At 39.8% G+C, this 19383-nt stretch overlaps 2 protein-coding genes across 2 annotated transcripts in view; one reads left to right on the top strand and one right to left on the bottom strand.

Moving 5' to 3' along the window:
* The window catches only part of LOC145994143 (MFS-type transporter SLC18B1-like), a 115429-nt gene extending 104375 nt beyond the window's left edge, over positions 1 to 11054 (top strand). Inside the window, exon 11 of the mRNA XM_083130234.1 lies at positions 9862 to 11054. Within this exon, the coding sequence (XP_082986360.1) occupies positions 9862 to 10164 (303 nt within the window). The 3' untranslated portion in view covers positions 10165 to 11054. The remainder of the gene's footprint in view (positions 1 to 9861) is intronic.
* Positions 11055 to 16652: 5598 nt separating this feature from the next.
* The window catches only part of LOC145994374 (MFS-type transporter SLC18B1-like), a 91873-nt gene continuing 89142 nt past the window's right edge, over positions 16653 to 19383 (bottom strand). Inside the window, exon 11 of the mRNA XM_083130487.1 lies at positions 16653 to 16921. Within this exon, the coding sequence (XP_082986613.1) occupies positions 16739 to 16921 (183 nt within the window). The 3' untranslated portion in view covers positions 16653 to 16738. The remainder of the gene's footprint in view (positions 16922 to 19383) is intronic.

Raw genomic sequence — 19383 nt, 5'->3', positions numbered from 1 at the left:
TGGTGTTTCTTTTTTGTTGTCTTCGTTTCACTTCTAGTGAGAAGAATCTAAGTGCATTGCGAAAGAAAATATGCCTAACTGTGCCTTTTACGGCTGTAGCAATCATTACAAAAAGACGCAAGGAACGAATATCAAGTATTTTGGGTTTCCTGTTAAAAAAGAAGAATTTTGTTACGAATGGGTATTGGCTTGCAGGCGGAAGAACAAAATAAACAATTTTATATATCTCTCTCTTATATATATATATATACACTCACACACACACACACACACATACATATAATATATATGTGCATGTATTGTGTGCTTTCACGTATCACATTTTACGTTGCTTTTCTGCCTACTTGGGCTGATTGCCCAACACAAATACTCTTACCCAGTTCAGGATTCGAACCCGGTAACTTCCGTGGCAATATCGCGAGTCAAGAACCCGGCGCCCTCAGTCACCGAAGCGACTCACGTATATATGCAGTCTTAGGTGTTTGTATATTTACGTATATGTATGTATACGTACTATACATATGTGTATATATAGGGTTATTAATGCAGTCTGTGTTATATGCTCTTTCGTGCCTCAAATTTATTTCTAAGTTCCCCGTGCATATAGTACCTTACCATCAAGGCACATTTTAGAGGTTTTAGGTGTAGGGACCCACACATTCTAGATCTCGGCCATCTAGGAGGTGATGTAATCCGTACCACGCTCCAGCAGCCTCCCCCCCTCCCCCGTGGAAGGAAGTCTTCTATAGAATACAGATGGATCGCGAAACAATTATTGCACAGTGAAAACCCTTCAGTTTCCAACACATCTAATGTTTCTTCTCCCAATATGATCAAATGCTTACTCATTTAGGTATCTCCAGTGACGTGTCCAAGGGAGGGTGGGTGGGGTCATTACCCCATTTGACACAGTCCTTAAAAAGAAAAGAACGTCAAAAACAGGAAAATATGACAAAATGAGGACTGACCACCAAAATAGTATGCGTAACCCCTCTCCCTGCCGAAAATCGTTGGCACGCCACTCTTCATCTCGGACACATTTTAAAAAAGAACTCACCAGAAAGTTTTATAATTTCGTATTACAGACTGAAGTAAAGCACCTTTAACACGATCAAATGAATCATGAACAAGTCCTTGAATTCAACGCCTAAAAGGAAATGATGTCAGAGACAACGCCATTTTTCTCTTGGATCCAAGGTTCGGTCAATGAATTTATATTTAGGAATGGTTCTAATTAACGCGCATTTATATCCTCAGTATATTCTAGAACGTTGCGCAGATAAATGATTTATAAATATTGCCAGTAGTTCGACTCCACTTATTGAAGAACATTCCCTCTCGCGCCTTACAGAGATTAAAAATTACAACGAATCGCTCTACGTGTGGCGATACCTTTGCTGTGCAGCTTCCAAATGCTGACAAATCTCTACATAGTGCTCAAGTTTGCTGCGACAATACTGAAAGCTCAAGAAACGTTTACGTGCAATATTATCAACAATAGGGTTATAGAACATTCTCCGTCTTGCCTTGATAAGTATTTCTCCCCTTAAATTATCGTCACATTATTCAAAAACCAAAAATCCTAGTTTTATCTAATGTAAACAGAAATATTTCCTGAAAGTGTGTGTGGGGGGGGGGGAGGCTTGAGCCCCCTGATTCCCACCTTGGATACGTGCTATTAACAATAACAGGGTTATAGAACATTCTTCGTCTTGCCTCGATAATTGTATCTCTTTAAATTATCATCACATTATTCAAGAAGACAAGAACCTAATTTTATCTAGTGTAAACTAAAATATTTCCTTTCCTGGGGAGGGGGGCTCGAGCCACCTGATTCCCACCTTGGATACGTGCTAGTAACAATAACAGGGTTATAGAACATTCTCCGTCTTTTCTTGATAATTATTTCTCTCAAATTATCATCACAAAATCCTAATTTTATTTAATGAAAACAGAGAAAAATCCTGAAGGTGGGGGGGGGGGGCCTCGAGCCCCCTGATTCCCACCTTGGATACGCGCTATTAATAATAAGAGGGTTATAGAACATTCTTCGTCTTGCCTCGACAATAATTTCTCCTTAAATTATCATCATAGGCCTATTATTCAAGAAGAAAAATACCTAATTTTATCTTGTGTAAACTGACACATTTTCGGGGGGGGTCGAGCCACTTGATCCCCACCTTGGATACGCGCTAGTAACAATAACAGGGTTATAGAACATTCTCCGTCTTTTCTCGATAATTATTTCTCTCAAATTATCATCACATTATTCAAGACGCCTAAATCCTAATTTTATGTAGTATAAACAGAAAAAAATGCTACAGGGGGGGGGCTTGAGCCCCTTGATTTCCACCTTGGATACGCACTATTAACAATAACAAGGATACAGAACATTCTCCGTATTGCCTCGATAATTATTTCTCTCCTTAAATTATCGTCACATTATCTTATTTCACACCACAAGAAACCAAAAACCTCATTTTATCTAGTGTAAAACGAAAACTTTCGGGGGGGGGGGGGGCTCGAGTCAGGCACGTATCCAGGAATTCCTTTCGGGGGGGGGGCTCAACACCATTTTTTAAGGGGTATAGTAAGAACCACACAATTGTATGTTTAAGACCAGTGGTGGCAATTGGGTTCCAAAACGGGGGAGGGGGGGGTGGCCGAGGGCGGTGCAAGGGAAGTTTACTTTCCCTTGGTAGACATGAGGCAAAAAAAATGGGGAGCAACTATCCCTTAAATCGTCGCCACTGTAAGGCTGTCATTTTAATCAGAACGTGAAATCGGAACATTTTTTACCACTCCACTCTTCTGTTTCCATGCATTAACATTGTGTGCCGGAACCATCTCAGTATGTGTGTTTGTCCATTTCTCCTCATCAGGCATAAAAATATCTATGGTGTCTGAGTGTTTTTACGAAGCTGTTACACATGCACGGGATGGACAGTCCACTCGACAAGCGAGATTCAAATTGTGGGATGCGAACTGGACGCAGACATCTCTCGAATATGTATCTCTGATTCGAGCCTGAACACCACTAACGTGTCTTGTCCTCCCATGTTTGCAGCTCTTATAAAAGCCGAAACCCACCAAATTGTTCAGATTCAGGCCTTAGCAGTCACAAGTGTTTAGCCACCTCAACCCCACCTTGGATACGTGCTATTAACAATAACAGGGTTATAGAACATTCTCCGTCTTGTCTCGATAATTATTTCTCCCAAATTATCATCACATTATTCAAGAAGCCAAAATCCTAATTTTATCTAGTGCAAACAGAAAAAATTCTTGAAGGGGGGGGCTCGAGCCTTCTGATTCCCACCTTGGATACATGCTATTGACAATAATAAGGTTATAGAACACTCTCCGTCTTGTTTCGATAATTATTTCTCTCAGATTTATAAATTTATTATCTTCACATTATTTAAAACGCCAAAAGTCTAATTTTATCTAGTGTAAATTGAAAAATTTCCTGAGGGGGGGGGGGGGTGGGCCGAGCCACCTCATCCTCACCTTGGATACGTGCTATTAACAATAGCAGGGGTATAAAACATTCTCACTCTTGCCTCGATAATTATCTCTCTCCTTAAATTATTTTCACATTATTCAAGAAGCCTTAAACCTAATTTTATCTAACGTAAACTGAAAAATTTCCTGGGGAGAGGGTCGAGCCCCCTGTGCCCCATCTTGGATACGTGCTATTATCAATAACAGGGTTACGGAATATTCTCCGTCTTGCCTCGATAATTATTTATCTCCTTAAATTATTGTCACATTATTTTATTTCACGCCACAAGAAACAAAAAACCTCATTTTATCTAGTGTAAACCTAAAACTTTCGGGGGGGGCTCGAGCCCCCTAAGCCCCCCCTCTGGATACGTGCCTGGCTCGAGTCCACTAAGACCTCTCCTTGGATACGTGCCTGGCTCAGTATACCATGGTTATGGTTATTCCGCGTGTTTTGAAGTTATATTGAGTCTGTAGTTGAATTTTGTTTCACGAAGAACGCTTCACTGTTAAGCGAACGGACTCCCTGCAGTCCTCTTCTGCAACGATGATGACGTCATGCGCCGGAAGGGAGAGTTTTCAGGATCGGCTTGCATCCACCCAGGGGCGGCGCCAGAAATTTTCGACCGGGTGGGCAGAAGCTCCATAGTGATAGATTAGGGTGGGCAGTATAAATGTAAGACCATGTAAGTGTACGTAAGACGTATGTATCCCCCTCTCTCTTACACTACCGATTTTCCTCTTACTTCTTTTTCCTTTCTTTGTTTTTCTCTTTATTCTTTTCTAATCTATTCTCGCATCTTGTTCCATTTCCTTTCGTTTTGTCTCTGATGGACACAATTTTTTCAAGGAAGTGTTTACACATGCGCAGCCATACCCCAGCCATACATTCTAATCACATTCTTTCATACATGTTAATACAGTGAAATAAATGTGAATTAGGTTTAAGCTTGTGTTGCAAATACAAGGCACATATTTGATTTTATGTATTCGGCGACAATGATAGAAAGTGCGATGGTAGACAATCGTGAAGTTTCTCGTAATTTAAATGCATGTTCCTGAGCATAATATTTTCATCGTATGAGTTTTCGACTGAAAGAGTTTTCTTACTCCTTGGGGGTCACTTTTCTTAGCTTACAAGGTTTGTACAACTGACAAATCTATCTGAATGTTTGTAGTAGCAGCGATTGGGAGCCAACATTTGAGGGGCAAGGACAATATACGCAGGGGTGCCCATCCCCCCCAAGGCCAATGGCGCATCCCCACAAAAATCACGTCCATGTCATCCCCCCCCCCCCCAATCATATAATTTGCGCCCTGAAACTATATCGTAATCCCTACACCGAAAGTAACTTTTTCCTTAGCTTTTTATTACAAATGATGCACCTGCTTTAAAATAAGCAGTATACCAACACTAAGCACTATATTTTAAGAAGTGATGTTACCAATGAATATGGAGAATATCGCTCTTGTCTTGTAATGCAGCTATAGCATAACAATTCACATCCACCTCAGTAATGCGCCAAACACGCATTGTTGTAACAAACACATTATTGCGAGCGAAGCAAGCAAGAACATTTTTACATCCATTTATTTGGAGGCTTTCAAGAATATTAATTTAACGGGGTGTCAATGCTTTCTTAGGCACGTTCGGGGTCGAAAACGTGTGGATACCATATCGCTAAATACAGTCTCCAAAATTTAATGTTCAAACTCTCTCTTCACTACAGAAATCCCTTGACAATCTAAGATTTAACACTTTATCAAGAGCTTCCTATCTCCCCCTGTAAATTTAATACTCAATCCTACCACAAAAATGTCCATGCCAATTTTAGACTTACTGTTGATATTGAATACTGGATATTGCCTCCAACAAAAAATTAATTCTCAGTCTCCACACCAGAATTTCTGCAACATTCTAAGACAATAGTAATACACAAGAATTGGATACCTTAATGCTCAATGCCCCTCTAACAAAAATACCCGCCATAATCTAAGACTTACAGTTGAATACTGTCCCCGCCAACGTTTAATTCAGAATTCCCCTTAGAACCCACGTGTCAATTAAGGCCTAATATATGAGAGTTGGATATTTACCCCCCCCCCCCCCGCACCTTCAATAATGACCTTAAACGCTTTCTTTTCTTCATCTAATGGATTAAATATGGTGAATTTAAGGTGTAAAATTTTTACCTGTATTTTGGAAAAATATATAAATGTTCGATTTTACAATATTTGAAGGGAAAAAATTCCCCAAAAAATCTCGATGGCGCAGCCTGCGCCATAATCCCCCCTGTGGGCACCCCTGAATATACGTTTTCTTGGTAGAAAAGGCTTAGCATAAAGAGGCCATAGTGCGGGGGCAAAAAGTGGCAAAATGTGGCTGGGTAACTGCATCCTCCACTTCCCGCTCCTCCTAATCGCCGCCACTGAATGTTTGGATTAAAATGAACGTCTTATTAGAAATGATTTAAAACACATACGGAAAAAAATATTTGTTCATTGTCCATTAAGTATCACTAGGCTAATGAAAAGCTATTTTGACAAAATATCACTCGTCATAAGTAATAAACAAGTAAGATTGAGAAATCTGTTCAGAATTTAAGAGAGATTATTAGCTAAGTTGCTCTTCGTTTTCTGAAGAACTGTCATATTAATAATGCGGGAGAAGCAATACACGTATGGTTACATGAACATATTTTTTGAGGTAACAAAATGATTTAGGACACAAGGAATTCATCGAAGTTGATCATCGTACCAGTAATACTTCATCTATTTTTCATTGGGTTGTATTGGGTGGCCATTTCGAACACACTAGAATGTCAACCTATATCCTGTGCAGCATACCCTGGAAACTTTATTATTTCAGGGCAACGAGTCCCTGGCGCTTGGAACCACTGTCAAAGTAATAATTTATGAGGGTTTGTATTTTGAGTGTCAGCATGTGTTTGTTTTCGCCCCTTCGTTACTTTCATCTAATCACCATTGAAACTTATCGTTGTCATTATCAAAATTAGCAGAAATATGACTTTAAATGAAACAAATCAACCACAACTTACTCTTCCAAAAATCGAGTTTCGAGCTCTTAGAAAGTTGAGGTGGTAGTTTCAATTGCACAGCGTTTCATTAGTGGATCAAGGCAGCTAATTCCGTGAATAATGACGTTGTTTTCCGAAAGTCTCAAATATTTGTCTCAGGCAATCACCCTCTTAAAATAGACGCATCTTCTGTGGTGTTAAAATGCCACGTTTTGTGCGAGTTCTTCCTGTATATTTTTCCCCCCAATGGCATAATGCTGTCGCATTATAATGAAGAGGTCCTGTGTTCGATTCCCCCTCCTCTGGTGGAAGCACAATGCACACGGGTTCGGACTACACGTTAAACTGTAGGTTTAGTCCCGATTAGCCTATCTGAGCATAAAAGTGGGCTTAGAAACAAACTAACAAAATCGTCTTCTATATACTTCGTGACATAACTTTTTTTTTCTTTACTACAGCTGCATCTACAGATTCTGTTGACATTTTCGGCTGATTCATGTGACAAAATTTATGTGTGGAACGAGGATTTCTAAATAGGATAAGCCACTCATTAGCAATAGAATAATTCTGTAGCTTTTTCCATATATAACTGATTTATTAAAATTTATTCACTTCGGTATTGTAGTGATTGTTGTGATTCCTTATTATTAGTAGAACGAATATATAGTTGATATTTCGTATGCCATATTGATATTTGAAGATAACAGGTATATAAAAATTGTAATGAAAAAAAAAGGGACAATTCTGGAATTTCAATGCAGAGCTAATTAAAATTATATTATACTCTATAGCAGACATGTCCAACTTCAATCAAGCAGTGATCTACTTTTTATTGTCACAACAGGCAGTGAACTACTATTAATCGTTTATCTTTGCAAAAATCTGTACCTACTCAGCCATTATACATTATAGAAGTTGAATTCAAATAAAGTATATTCGTATAATTACAATAGATAACTGCGATCGACCAACAAACGCCCCGAGATCGACCGGTCAATCGCGATCGACGCGTTGGACATGCCTGCTCTATAGCATACTTAAACCCGAAGGTTTATGGCTGCAGCAACACAAGCCTCCCATCTGTCCCTATCCTGGGCAAGATCAATCCAATCTTTCCAATCTTTACCGATTTATTTTAGGTCCATCTCAACGTTATCCCTCCATCCTCGTCTTAGCCTTCCTACTGGTCCCTTACCATCAGGTTTCCCAACAAGAATCCTGTAAACTATTCTTTCCTCCGCCATTCGTGTCACATGGCCTGCCCATCTAACTAAGTCTTCTTGATTAAATTATTCTAATGTTAATTAAAAAGTCGAAATAATTTATTGTGTTGCTGGTGGAAGTAACGCTAAGATGATGTTTAGATTTGTTTATTTGGAGATTATTTTAACCATAGCCAGGCCGGAATATATATACGTAGTGGAGGCCCGGAGCTGCAGCCCTCAAGTTCACCCTCAATTCTGATTTAATCTTGATGATACCCTGCATAATTTTGAGCCTTCTAAGCCTACTAGCTGCTTTTAAACATGGAAGTATTAATTTGATCACAGTTTTTGTTTCAACAATGACAAAAGTGGCTTTTTATGGGTTGATATTATGTGAACATTTCCGTCATAGATAATATTCACAAGTAAAATATACATGTTATGAACACCAGGTTACACTTAAATATTTAATCATTCATATATACCCGAGTATATGTACTTATTGAATTTGATTGGGTGGGCAATCGGGTGGGCACAGGAATTTTTGGGTGGGCGCTTGCCCACCCGTGCCCACCCCTGTCGCCGTCCCTGCATCCACCTCTTTAGTCTTTACACCATGGGTTGCACCAACTGTGCACAGTGACGCCATAAAGGGGGCAATCACTCTATATCCTTTTGTTTATTGAATATTCATTGTTGTTAAAAGATGGGGGAGCAGTTTCCTGTGCTCCTTGAATCCCCATGTGAAGAAACCTGAACAAAAAAGGTACAGCTACTGCCTCCTAGCGACAAACCTTGGTAATTATACAAAACCTGGGAGAGTTAGTCGTTCTATCGGAATCAGAATTACCACTATCCGTTGCATACCGCGCTTTCTCCAGATTTCACCAGCGTGCATCAGACTGGTGCACCAAAAATGACGTCAAATTCGGAAAGCTTCATACTGAAACAAATGAAAGTTAGATTTGGAATGCGCACGCATACCCACGTTTATCAGGAGAAAACCACCATCACTGACTAAATCACAGAAGATATTTCATGAATATTAGTTTAGCTATATTTTCACTTAACGACATCCTATTTTGCATGTGCAGTACGAATTTAAGTGGCATTCTTTTGTAAAGATGTCGAATCTTGCAAATGGATGCATTCCTGGATGTTGCCATGGACGTCCGCAAGAATTTTTTTCCAGGGAGGGGCAAGCATGGTAATTGTTTTCTAGGGGGGCAGAGGCATATTTTTACCCATAATAGTGATGCCCCCCTCAAAAAACTGTATTTCAGTCTGAAATTATCATGTTCCTGCAACGCATTTATAATAATTAACATAAATTACTGTCGCTGACATGAAATGATGTGTGAAATATATAATTTTCAGGTGGACATTCATTTTCCAGGCGGGCCGTGCCCCCCCTCCTATTCCGGACGTACATGCATGTTGCAGCAGAAGATGGACGCATGTTTTGATGCATCGGCAAACTCTATTTCACTTTGCGTGCACGTGAAGGAGCAGTAGTATTTAAAATGTCGACAGTTTATGCCTCAATCCAGTTTATTCACTCGGCGTGCAACAAAATCGGCGTGACATTCCGTACTATTGCCTACAGAACGCATATCATGAAACAGAACACGTTTCATTGCAGACGACGCCATTTTGATTCACCATCCGCATCAGCTCTTGAGGCTGGTGTAAATTGATGACGTCATGGTTTAACATGGTGAAAGCTTTGGTGCGCCCCGGTGAAATACGGAACACCGAAGCGTGCATCAGCTGTGCACCAGCCCGTCCACTTGTGAAATCTATACTTTATCCTGGGAATCTGTAAAGCAAGCCCGTACATAGTTGTGGAGAAGGAGTTGGTCGGGTAGGGAGAGCGAAGCAGTACACGCTGTTGCGAAGGCTGGTATTATAACTGCAGTCACATTCTTCTCACGTATTCATTGGTGTCTCACGTCACTTCTTGCTCAGAGACTTTTCGTTCGCTTGGTCGAGACAGGCAGACTGGAGGTCATGAATTTCTAAAATGTTTCACGGCCCTGGAAGCTACTTATGTACTGCAAGCATGCGCATCTGCTTACAGGAAAACTTAGTCTAACGTTCCTTTCTATTTTCAGGGCATAGCAGTCAGTATTTTCCTCTGCCTCGACAGGAACAAGGCACCGGGACCGTACAAACAAGTGACGTCAGGTGATGTTAAGTTGGCGACCAATCCAGATCAGAGCAATGGAAGAACGCGCACGGTGAGCTCAAGCGTGCCGATAGACAGGCATGGGAACAGCGGAGGGGTCCTCACCAGGAGCTACAAGAACCGGTTTGGAACCTGGAACAAGCGGGAGAGCGGAGCGCTTTTGATTGGTCCTTACAGTACGAGTTACGGAAGTCTGGAATCTAGAGGATTCCTGGAAAGTATTGCTTGATGATTACTTGTTTGAAGAACTGCGGTAGGGTGGTTGGACAACTTAAGTCTAGTGCTCAAGTGCTGGTAGTCATTGTTGAGAGTTTAAAGTGCGATAAAGTGTCGTGGGCATATCGTTGTCTGGAAGATCACATGATTGTTGTAACTGGTGCAAGATAATGAGTTATTGTTGTGCATGCATGCAGATTCAAATCAGTTTCTCACTGTTGAAGCAAACTAGATTCATTACCAGTGCCTTTGCTGGCAAACAACTAGTTTAAACGCAAATGTAAACAATAAACAGTCGTGTTAGTGTCGCTGTTTATTTTGTGTGTGTAATATTGTACATTCTGAACTTACTTCGTTGTACAGCTCAAGATATGATTCACCGTTCGAGGATTACGCTATGTTGGATGAAAACCGTAAGCCTACTGCCCTCATAAGAGACATTCTAATTCGTTCTTCGGCTTTCGAATGAAAGTGTGATCAACACAATTACTGTCTTCCTTAATGGGTTAATGTAGATCTAAAGTATAGAATCGCATAATTCATAGAATAAATGTGCCGTACAATCGGATCACTTTAACATCCATATTGTAATTCATCTGATTCGAACTCTGTATTACAATTTGAAATTTCATATATTTTAGAAATTCCCTTTAAATTTGTGGTATTGTATTAGCATTTAAACTTTGTTGGACTATTTATACATTTAATAAAAATGCTAAGCTCTCTGTAACATAAAAAGCATATAATGTCCTCACTTTCTCAGAAATATAATTTTACACGTTTGTTTGTCAGAGTAATATAATGTACTTTAATTATTAGTTGTTTATTGTAATACTTGAATGTATTAATTGTTTGTTACTGCCGATTTGTTACCATTTTAAAATCCATTGTAGATTTTTATAAATAAAAAAGTATTCTCGGCATTTATCACAATGGATTTGCGTTTTGTTTTTAGTAATTATACCACCAATGTAGCTATGACATATGTCAAAATGTTGTACGTGCATTGTCTTCCTTCACATTCAGCACTATATAGTTTTAAGAATTCAAGGGCTCTGATGTAAAACTTGGTGACATTTTGTTCATTTCGGAGTTCATTAAGGAAAAAGGTTATTAGAAGCAATACTCTAGATAAATTGTTTTCGTGTTGTGTTTACCAATTTCAGAAGGCTTCACTGAGTCCAATCTAAATTATATGACATGGCAATTTCACTTGAAAATTGAAGGATGGCATATTTTACTTTGTAACTCACAAATGACCAAAATGTAAACGCCAATGATCAATTTCAACCAAAATTGAAACGCAAAGAGTTCATGTGGTAATTTTTTGGAGTCTTCTAATTATAAAGTTATATCTCTCTATTTATCTCTACTTATAATCTATATGGACTAGATTGAAGAGTGGACGAGAGAGAAACAGGAGAGAGAGAAAGAACAAGCTGAGAAGAAAGATGCAGATAAATAAGAAGGCATAAAAGGGTAAGGAGGGAAAAAGATACAATGTGTAAGAGTTATTTTCCTGTAGTTTACGGTTATTACAAGCATAAGAAAACAGTTTTTCTTTGTGACGTTTCAGGAGAACACACGCTCCTTTCATCAGACATTTATTTTCATTTTGATTAAAGATACAGTTGATTAAAAAGAGAAGGGTTTTAAAAAGATTAACGGGAAACACAGAGTTGAATGTCTGGGAAGCTTTGTTCATTGCAGAAGAACATTGGAATAAATTAAATAATGAAAATGGTAACATAGATCCAGTATGGAGTTTTCTTTTTCACAAATGGAGTAAGCCACCATCTTTAAAATTTAATGTAACAGAAAACATCAAGAGACTTTGTGAAAACAATGATGAATTTGAATTACCTGATGATATTTTGGATTCATATTTTTTTTTTTTTTTTAAATCTGAAATAAAAATAAAACAGACTGATTTTTTCACAGTTAAGTTGCTATATTACAACAATGTAACATTGACAACATCCATTATATAACAGATTATTTTTGTTTAAAAAATTACTAACCATTGTTATAACTGTATCTTTAATCAAAATGAAAATAAATGTCTGATGAAAGGAGCGTGTGTTCTCCTGAAACGTCACAAAGAAAAACTGTTTTCTTATGCTTGTAATAACCGTAAACTACAGGAAAATAATTCTATGCAAGCAATGCGTACATACAAGAAAAACTAATGTGTAAGAGGTAAGGGAAAAATCGGAAGAGAGATGGGAGGAGAGAGTAAGAGAGGAACACATTTTTACTTGTCCACCCTAATGTATCAATACAACTTTTTGACCATAGGGTCCACACAGAGATGGAAACACTAATTTAGATATCTTGGTTTTAATCTTAAACATATTCTGCAGATTGCTTTTAGGTAATATATAGAAATTAATTATTTATTTTTTTAATGTTTAAATTGTGATCATATAGAACACCTGTACTTCAGGCTAAGGAACAAAATTCCCTGATTTTTCTACTTGTGAAAAATTTTGGTTATAGGCTCCAGGTATATTGTATGCTCCAAGCCCCCCCCCCCCCCACCCACCTAGGGCCGTCCCTACCTTAGGCAGTGTCCGATAGCTACGAAGTACAGACGTCACGGAAGTGACGCCACCTAGTGCGGTTTGAAATCACGGAGGTAGAAAACCAGCAACACAGATTATATACAGGGTGTTTCTAAAGGTCGTTTACAACGCTTGGGAGGTGATTCCTCACACGAAAACAAGCAAAAAGTCTAAGTTCCATTTTTACGACTGAGGCTTCGTTTCCGAGATAGGAGCCTCGCAAAAGGTGACAAAGTGAACGTCACACCTAACTGGGACGAATACTATCACATATAGAGAGGCGGTTCCAAGGGAATCATAAAGGAATCGTATGTGCTCAGTCCGGAAGTCACTATGAAAAGTTCACTGCACGCATGCGCAATGGAGTCCTCAAAGGAATTGGGGATTTCCAGCAAGAACAATGCATGGAAAAGGTATGTAACCCAGCAAGAAGGACCGTGACAATGAGAAATGCGTTCAACACAACACATCCCGACCTCAAACATCAAAATATGAGCACCGAACACAAAATCCGAAAAGTTGAGCACGGTTGCATACCCCAGTTACACGCGAGGAATGAACGAATCATGTCATGTTGCATACGAGAGACACATTACTCCACCAGGAGGAGCGAAAGAAAAGCACAATATCAGATGATTGCGACAACGTGTATTTTTACACGCGACAACTACGTAATATCCCCCCCCCCCCCCCACACACACACACACAACAAACGCTACAATGTCTTATGCACAGACAGTGCGTGTCACTGTACACCAACTGAAGATGTCACTTTCACCACACAAAGAGGGTGGGGAGCAATACCAAAAGTGTTCGCACGCGATCATTGTGATGTAAAAGAGACCAGTTTTGGAAGCCCTGCACAGGCAAGTCTGGCTCTCGTAGTCTACGTTTGACCTTCATGACTGATGTTCCCGCGAGAGGAGCTCGAAGGGTTGGTTCTCTCCGGCAGTCGTTCCAGTCGTGTTGCAAGTGCTGGGATAAGATCAGCAGTTCGCTCTAGGTTGTCATACGCATTGAAGAGTACTAGTATGTTGTATTGAAAGAAGTTGACGTGGTGGAGTGGGCAAGTCAAGTATCGCAACAATTGGTCTGTGGTATTCGTACGGTGATACGGCCAATTTGTGCTGTGTGCCAGTGTTAAACAAAAATAATATTTCGCAGTTCCAGCTCCCTATTACACAGATGGCTACGTATACGACTCAGCAGCTAGCAGACATGCATCTCATGTATGGGGAGGCACGTGGTAATAGCCGTGAGGCAAGGCGTCTTTATGGAGAACGCTTTCCACATAGACGTTTACCGTCTCACACCTTCTTTCAGGTAGTGGACAGTCGACTGCGTGAAACAGGGTCAGTGTTACCACCGCGACAAGAAGTTGGAAGACCCCGAAGTGTACGCACACATCAGTTTGCAGAAGATGTGTTAACAGCGGTCGCAGAACATCCTGGCACCAGTACGCGAGTGCACGCTCGGGCACGAAACACGTCTCATGTGAATGTTTGGCGAGTGTTGTCAGAGGAAGCAATGCACCCTTTTAAACTGCAGAAAGTACAAGAACTGTTACCTCGTGACTTTCGCCCTCGTATGGAGTTTTGCCAATGGTTGTTGCATCAGCTGGACACAAACCCTCACTTCGGGGCAAACGTATTGTGGACAGATGAAGCCATTTTCACCAGGATGGATGTCTTCAATAGTAGAAACAGTCATGTATGGGACTTTGACAACCCACATGCACTTTTTGTGGTCCATCACCAGCACAGGTTTTCAGTGAATGTGTGGAGCGGGATAGTACATGATCATTTAATTGGACCATACATTCTCCCTGTTCGCCTGAATGGTCGCACGTATCATGCATTTCTTAGTGAGGTTCTGCCTGAACTGTTGGAGACCGTAGCTTTGGCACTGCGGCAAGAAATGTGGTACCAACACGATGGTGCACCAGCTCATTTCGATTGTAATGTACGACATTTCCTGCATGACGTGTTTCGCAATAGGTTCATTTGTAGGGATGAGCCTGTGCCTTGGCCACCGAAGTCGCCAGATCTCAACCCTCTCGATTTTTTCTTCTGGGGAGAAATGAAAACCCTCGTATACGCACACCTGTCACATCAGCTGAGGACCTCGTTGCTCGCATCAACGTCGCCGCCGCGACGGTAGCAGATACACCTGGCTTGTTTGCTCGTACTCGACAATCCTTGATTCGTCGCTGTCATCTCTGCGTAGAAGTAAACGGCAGGCATTTTGAAAACCGTCTGTGATTATTGCCCTCGGCAAATCTCAGTGAGAACACTCTTGGTATTGCTCCCCACCCCCTTTGTGTGGTGAAAGTGACATCTTCAGTTGGTGTACAGTGACACGGACTGTCCGTGCATAAGATATTGTAGGATTTGTTGTTTGTTGTGTGTGTGTGTGGGGGGGTATTACGTAGTTGTCGCGTGTAAAAATACACGTTGTCGCAATCATCTGATATTGTGTTTTTCTTTCGCTCCTCCTGGTGGAGTAATGTGTCTCTCGTATGCAACATGACATGATTCGTTCATTCCTCGCGTGTAACTAGGGTATGCAACCGTGCTCAACTTTTCGGATTTTGTGTTCGGTGCTCATATTTTGATGTTTGAGGTCGGGATGTGTTGTCTTGAACGCATTTCTCATTGTCATGGTCCTTCTTGCTGGGTTACATACCTTTTCCATGCATTGTTCTTGCTGGAAATCCCCAATTCCTTTGAGGACTCCATTGCGTATGCGTGCAGTGAACTTTTCATAGTGACTTCCGGACTGAGCACATACGATTCCTTTATGATTCCCTTGGAACCGCCTCTCTATCTGTTATAGTATTCGTCCCAGTTAGGTGTGACGTTCACTTTGTCACCTTTTGCGAGGCTCCTATCTTGGAAACGAAGCCTCAGTCGTAAAAATGGAACTTAGACATTTTGCTTGTTTTCGTGTGAGGAATCGCCTCCCAAGCGCTGTAAACGACCTTTAGAAACACCCTGTATACGTTATAGGCCAGCAAGTTGTTGGTTGAAGTTATTCTAACGTGTGGAAATGTATGTAGCCCTATAAGGTCATTTCAAAATGCTATGTGATTTCTATGGTGAAAAACAAGTGTTTAAAACCGTGGGAAAGCAACGAGTCTTCAGTTTTATCTGCTGATCGTATTTGGCGCTGCAGTCGAAGTGCAATTCGCAAGACTTTTTTCACTTCCAGTCCACGACTTCAAGACCATACTCTGAGGATTCTCGCTTCAAGTACGCTCTTGCACCTTTCGCACAGGGCCTAAGACTGTCTCTTTTTTGTTCAACCACGCCATCTCTTGAGGGAAACAAGATGCCGTTCGCCCACCTCTGAACATTATTGTCAAAGTCGTCATCTTACAGCTAAATATTGGTAGTTTGAGATATCGCACTTACGTTGGTTTCGTGTATGAAGAAGTACTGGAGGTAGAGAGATGTGTATATCAGACACAAAACACTGTTGTAAATTTCACAAGACAGAACAACGCATTGTGCACCGCAACTGGAAAAATAGTCTTTCCGATCACACTACTTAGCCTCTGATCCACCAGATGTCATCACTAGTTTGCTCAGAATTTGAAACTTCCCAGTTATACCCAACTTTCCCCTACCAACCCACAAAGCCCATATTTAGAAGATTAAAGAAAACATTCAAAATCTTCCATAAGGTTTATAAGGATAAACTTTTGTAATCGCCAAAAATGCTGACGTCGTTGATTCACTTAGGTGCCAAATTACAAATTCTCAGTTGCATTTTCCAACTTGTCACTGGTAATTTCAAACACACTTCCAATCGTCAGTGCCAAGAATTTATTCTTGAGCCCTTAAAAATCCCCTTATATGCCTTTGTATTATTTATCAAGGTTTTTAGCTGATTTTCTCACCTAGGACATGGCAACACTTGATAAAAATCCAATACATTGTATTAAATATAATATTTTATTTATATATTACAAAAACTTCCAATATATTAGGTTGAGGTACAAAATATCATGTGATAGTTATCTTATATCGTTACTTTGTCGTTCTTGCATATTCCTGACAGCGCTCCTTGCACCCAATTTCTAATTGTTTTCCTCGGTTTTTCGCTTCCGTTGGACGAGTTCGAGCCATTTAGAATGTGTTCTTTTTCCTCTAAAGTTCCTGGAGGTGATCTTTGTGCGCAGTGACAACCAGCAGTTAGAATGAGCTAAAAAACAAAACAAACATTTTCAGATCTGCAATTTGTAGGGATGAAAAGCATTCATCTTTCTTTATGGTTATTTCTCACTAAGAGAGGATGTCCCAAATTACCTCGTCTTGAAAAGCAATGTTAAGAAATTTGGACAGAGAAATAAAGAAAAATATATATTATATTACAAAAAAATAGAGAAAAACATTAGGCCATGCAATATGTTCTTAGCATGGCCTATTAAAGTTCAATTCTTTTCAAATATTCCTTTTTTGTATGAAATAAGTATGATAATTCATAATACCATTAAGGCAGGCCCCCGTAGCGGAGTGGTTAGAACATCGCGCTACGACGCCAGGGTCCCGGGTTCGAATCCCGTTCTGGGCATGAATGTTTGCGAGTGTCCATTCATCCCTCATCCCCATCTTCGCAAATTAGCCAAAAGTGGTATAAAAGCGAAGTAATATAAAGCAAATCAATCAATCAATAATACCACAACAAGGAAAAGAATATAACTTTTATCCCTAGATCCTATGTTATCAGAATTGTAACATTTAAGTTTGAGTTTTGCATGGCAGGGATAGTATTTCTCTTCATGGTAATAGTACATCATATGGCAACACTATTTTAAGTTACAGTGAGTGACAGAAGTACTTGTTTGGCTGAGGTTACAAAAATCTTTATTCTAAAAACCAAGGATATAAATTTGTTTTCATTGACTAAGTATAATTCAGTAGATTAATAATTAAATTAAAATGAAAGTAGAATTTTATTGCTGAATCATTTCAAATCAAAATCCCCAAACTTGGGGTAATTCAACCGAACATCCTGAAGAGAAAAATCAAAGATGACTGTTTTGTCATTACAATGGTTACCACTCAAGTCATTAGCATGGACAAATTGTCGTTAGTATGGTGGATGAAGTCTTCAATAATTAAACAAAAAGTTATTAGTGATAATTCAGTTCTTCTTCCTGTATAGCATCAATCCATTACATATGTAGACGACAGTACATAAGGTTGGAGCACGATTTGAAAATACTCCTTAAAAATCCCTCTGGTGTCTTACACAAGAAACAGACATTTTCATGACGTCTGCGTGGCAAGATACCAAACTTTTAAACCTCAAGCCATACATTAGAAGATTGAAGCAATTTCAGAAGAGAATCAGATATACCCTGTACCAGCTAACTGTAGAGCAGGCGAACGAGAACATGTCTCTGCGCAAGTAGTGACGCGAGACGACTCCACCAATGAACAGGGAGAGGAAAGGGATTGCGTAATGGGCGACTGGAGTTACCCGTATTCCCTGCTTCCCTCCTCCTCCTCTGCCGCTATGCATGGTCCTGCTCCACAGTTAGCTGGTACAATCAACAGCAAATGAATTAGGAGAAAAAATATTTTCTCGACGAAAAATGAGTTGGCAATGCTGCGAACACCGAGGCATTTGCGATAAGACGCTTGAGGAGCTTCAAGCAAAGTTTTCTCAACGCACAACTTCAGTACCGAAGGTCATGTCGATTGGCAACTTTCGGGAGTATGTTGTCTGTCTACCTCTACACAGTTCTCCCCAAATGCCTGTTTGAAAATGATCTGGTGTTCACTTTTTTTTGCCAACGTAGTTCTGACATTGCAGTAATGTTACAATATTTTTTTCTTATTTTGCTTTGTTTTTACCATGACACATTTATAATTTGTCGCAACTATGAGGATGGATGATAATTACATTAAATTGATAAGGAAACACTGCAGAGATAGAACTCCATGCTGAGACCAGGAAATGACAATTTTTCCATCCCATGAATAAGCTATAGCGTCCCTGGGCTATTGTGCTGCATGATTTCTACATTTAATTTGAGAAATCATTTTAAAAGATCTATATTTTTGTTCCTCAGGTCCCAGGAGCTTAATAAAAATATCCTTAACTAGTAAATGTTAACAAACCTGAAACTTTCGGGGCCAAGTGTCCCTCTTTCAGATGCCAAAATTTGAACCCTAAAATAATAATTCTGAATTTACGAATAGTAGCGTGTTGAATGGCAGTGGATAATTAGAGATGCTGTGCGTATTATTGGTTTACGAATTCATTTTCGTTCTGAAGAAAGTTGCCATTCCGATACAGACGGAATATTTCGAAAAGTCTTTAATCATTCTGAGTCTGAGTTTTATGCACAAATAGGCAAACCGGGACGAGATCTACAGTTTAAACTAGAATCCGAATCACTATGTGCCTCCACCGGGCATCGAACCGAGAACTCCTTGATTACAATGCGGCGACGATTTCCTTGCGCCATCGTGGAGGCTCTTTTAATCAGTTGCATATGAATAAATTAGTATAAATTAAAGTATATTTCTCATTCTACATAGAATTCATTATAACCACAGTCGGGGAAAATAGTTTTAGAGAAAATTGAAAATAGAGGAATATCTATCGCTCTTCCCGTTTTACTATTTCTTATAAAATCAGAAGTATTTCACATC

The sequence above is a fragment of the Lepisma saccharinum genome, chromosome 10, assembly GCF_977018435.1.
Source record: "Lepisma saccharinum chromosome 10, izLepSacc3.1, whole genome shotgun sequence".
NCBI classification, from domain to species: Eukaryota; Metazoa; Arthropoda; class Insecta; order Zygentoma; family Lepismatidae; genus Lepisma; species Lepisma saccharinum.
The sequence above is the reverse complement of the archived record's forward strand: the minus strand, read 5'-3'. Positions and strand labels throughout refer to the sequence as shown.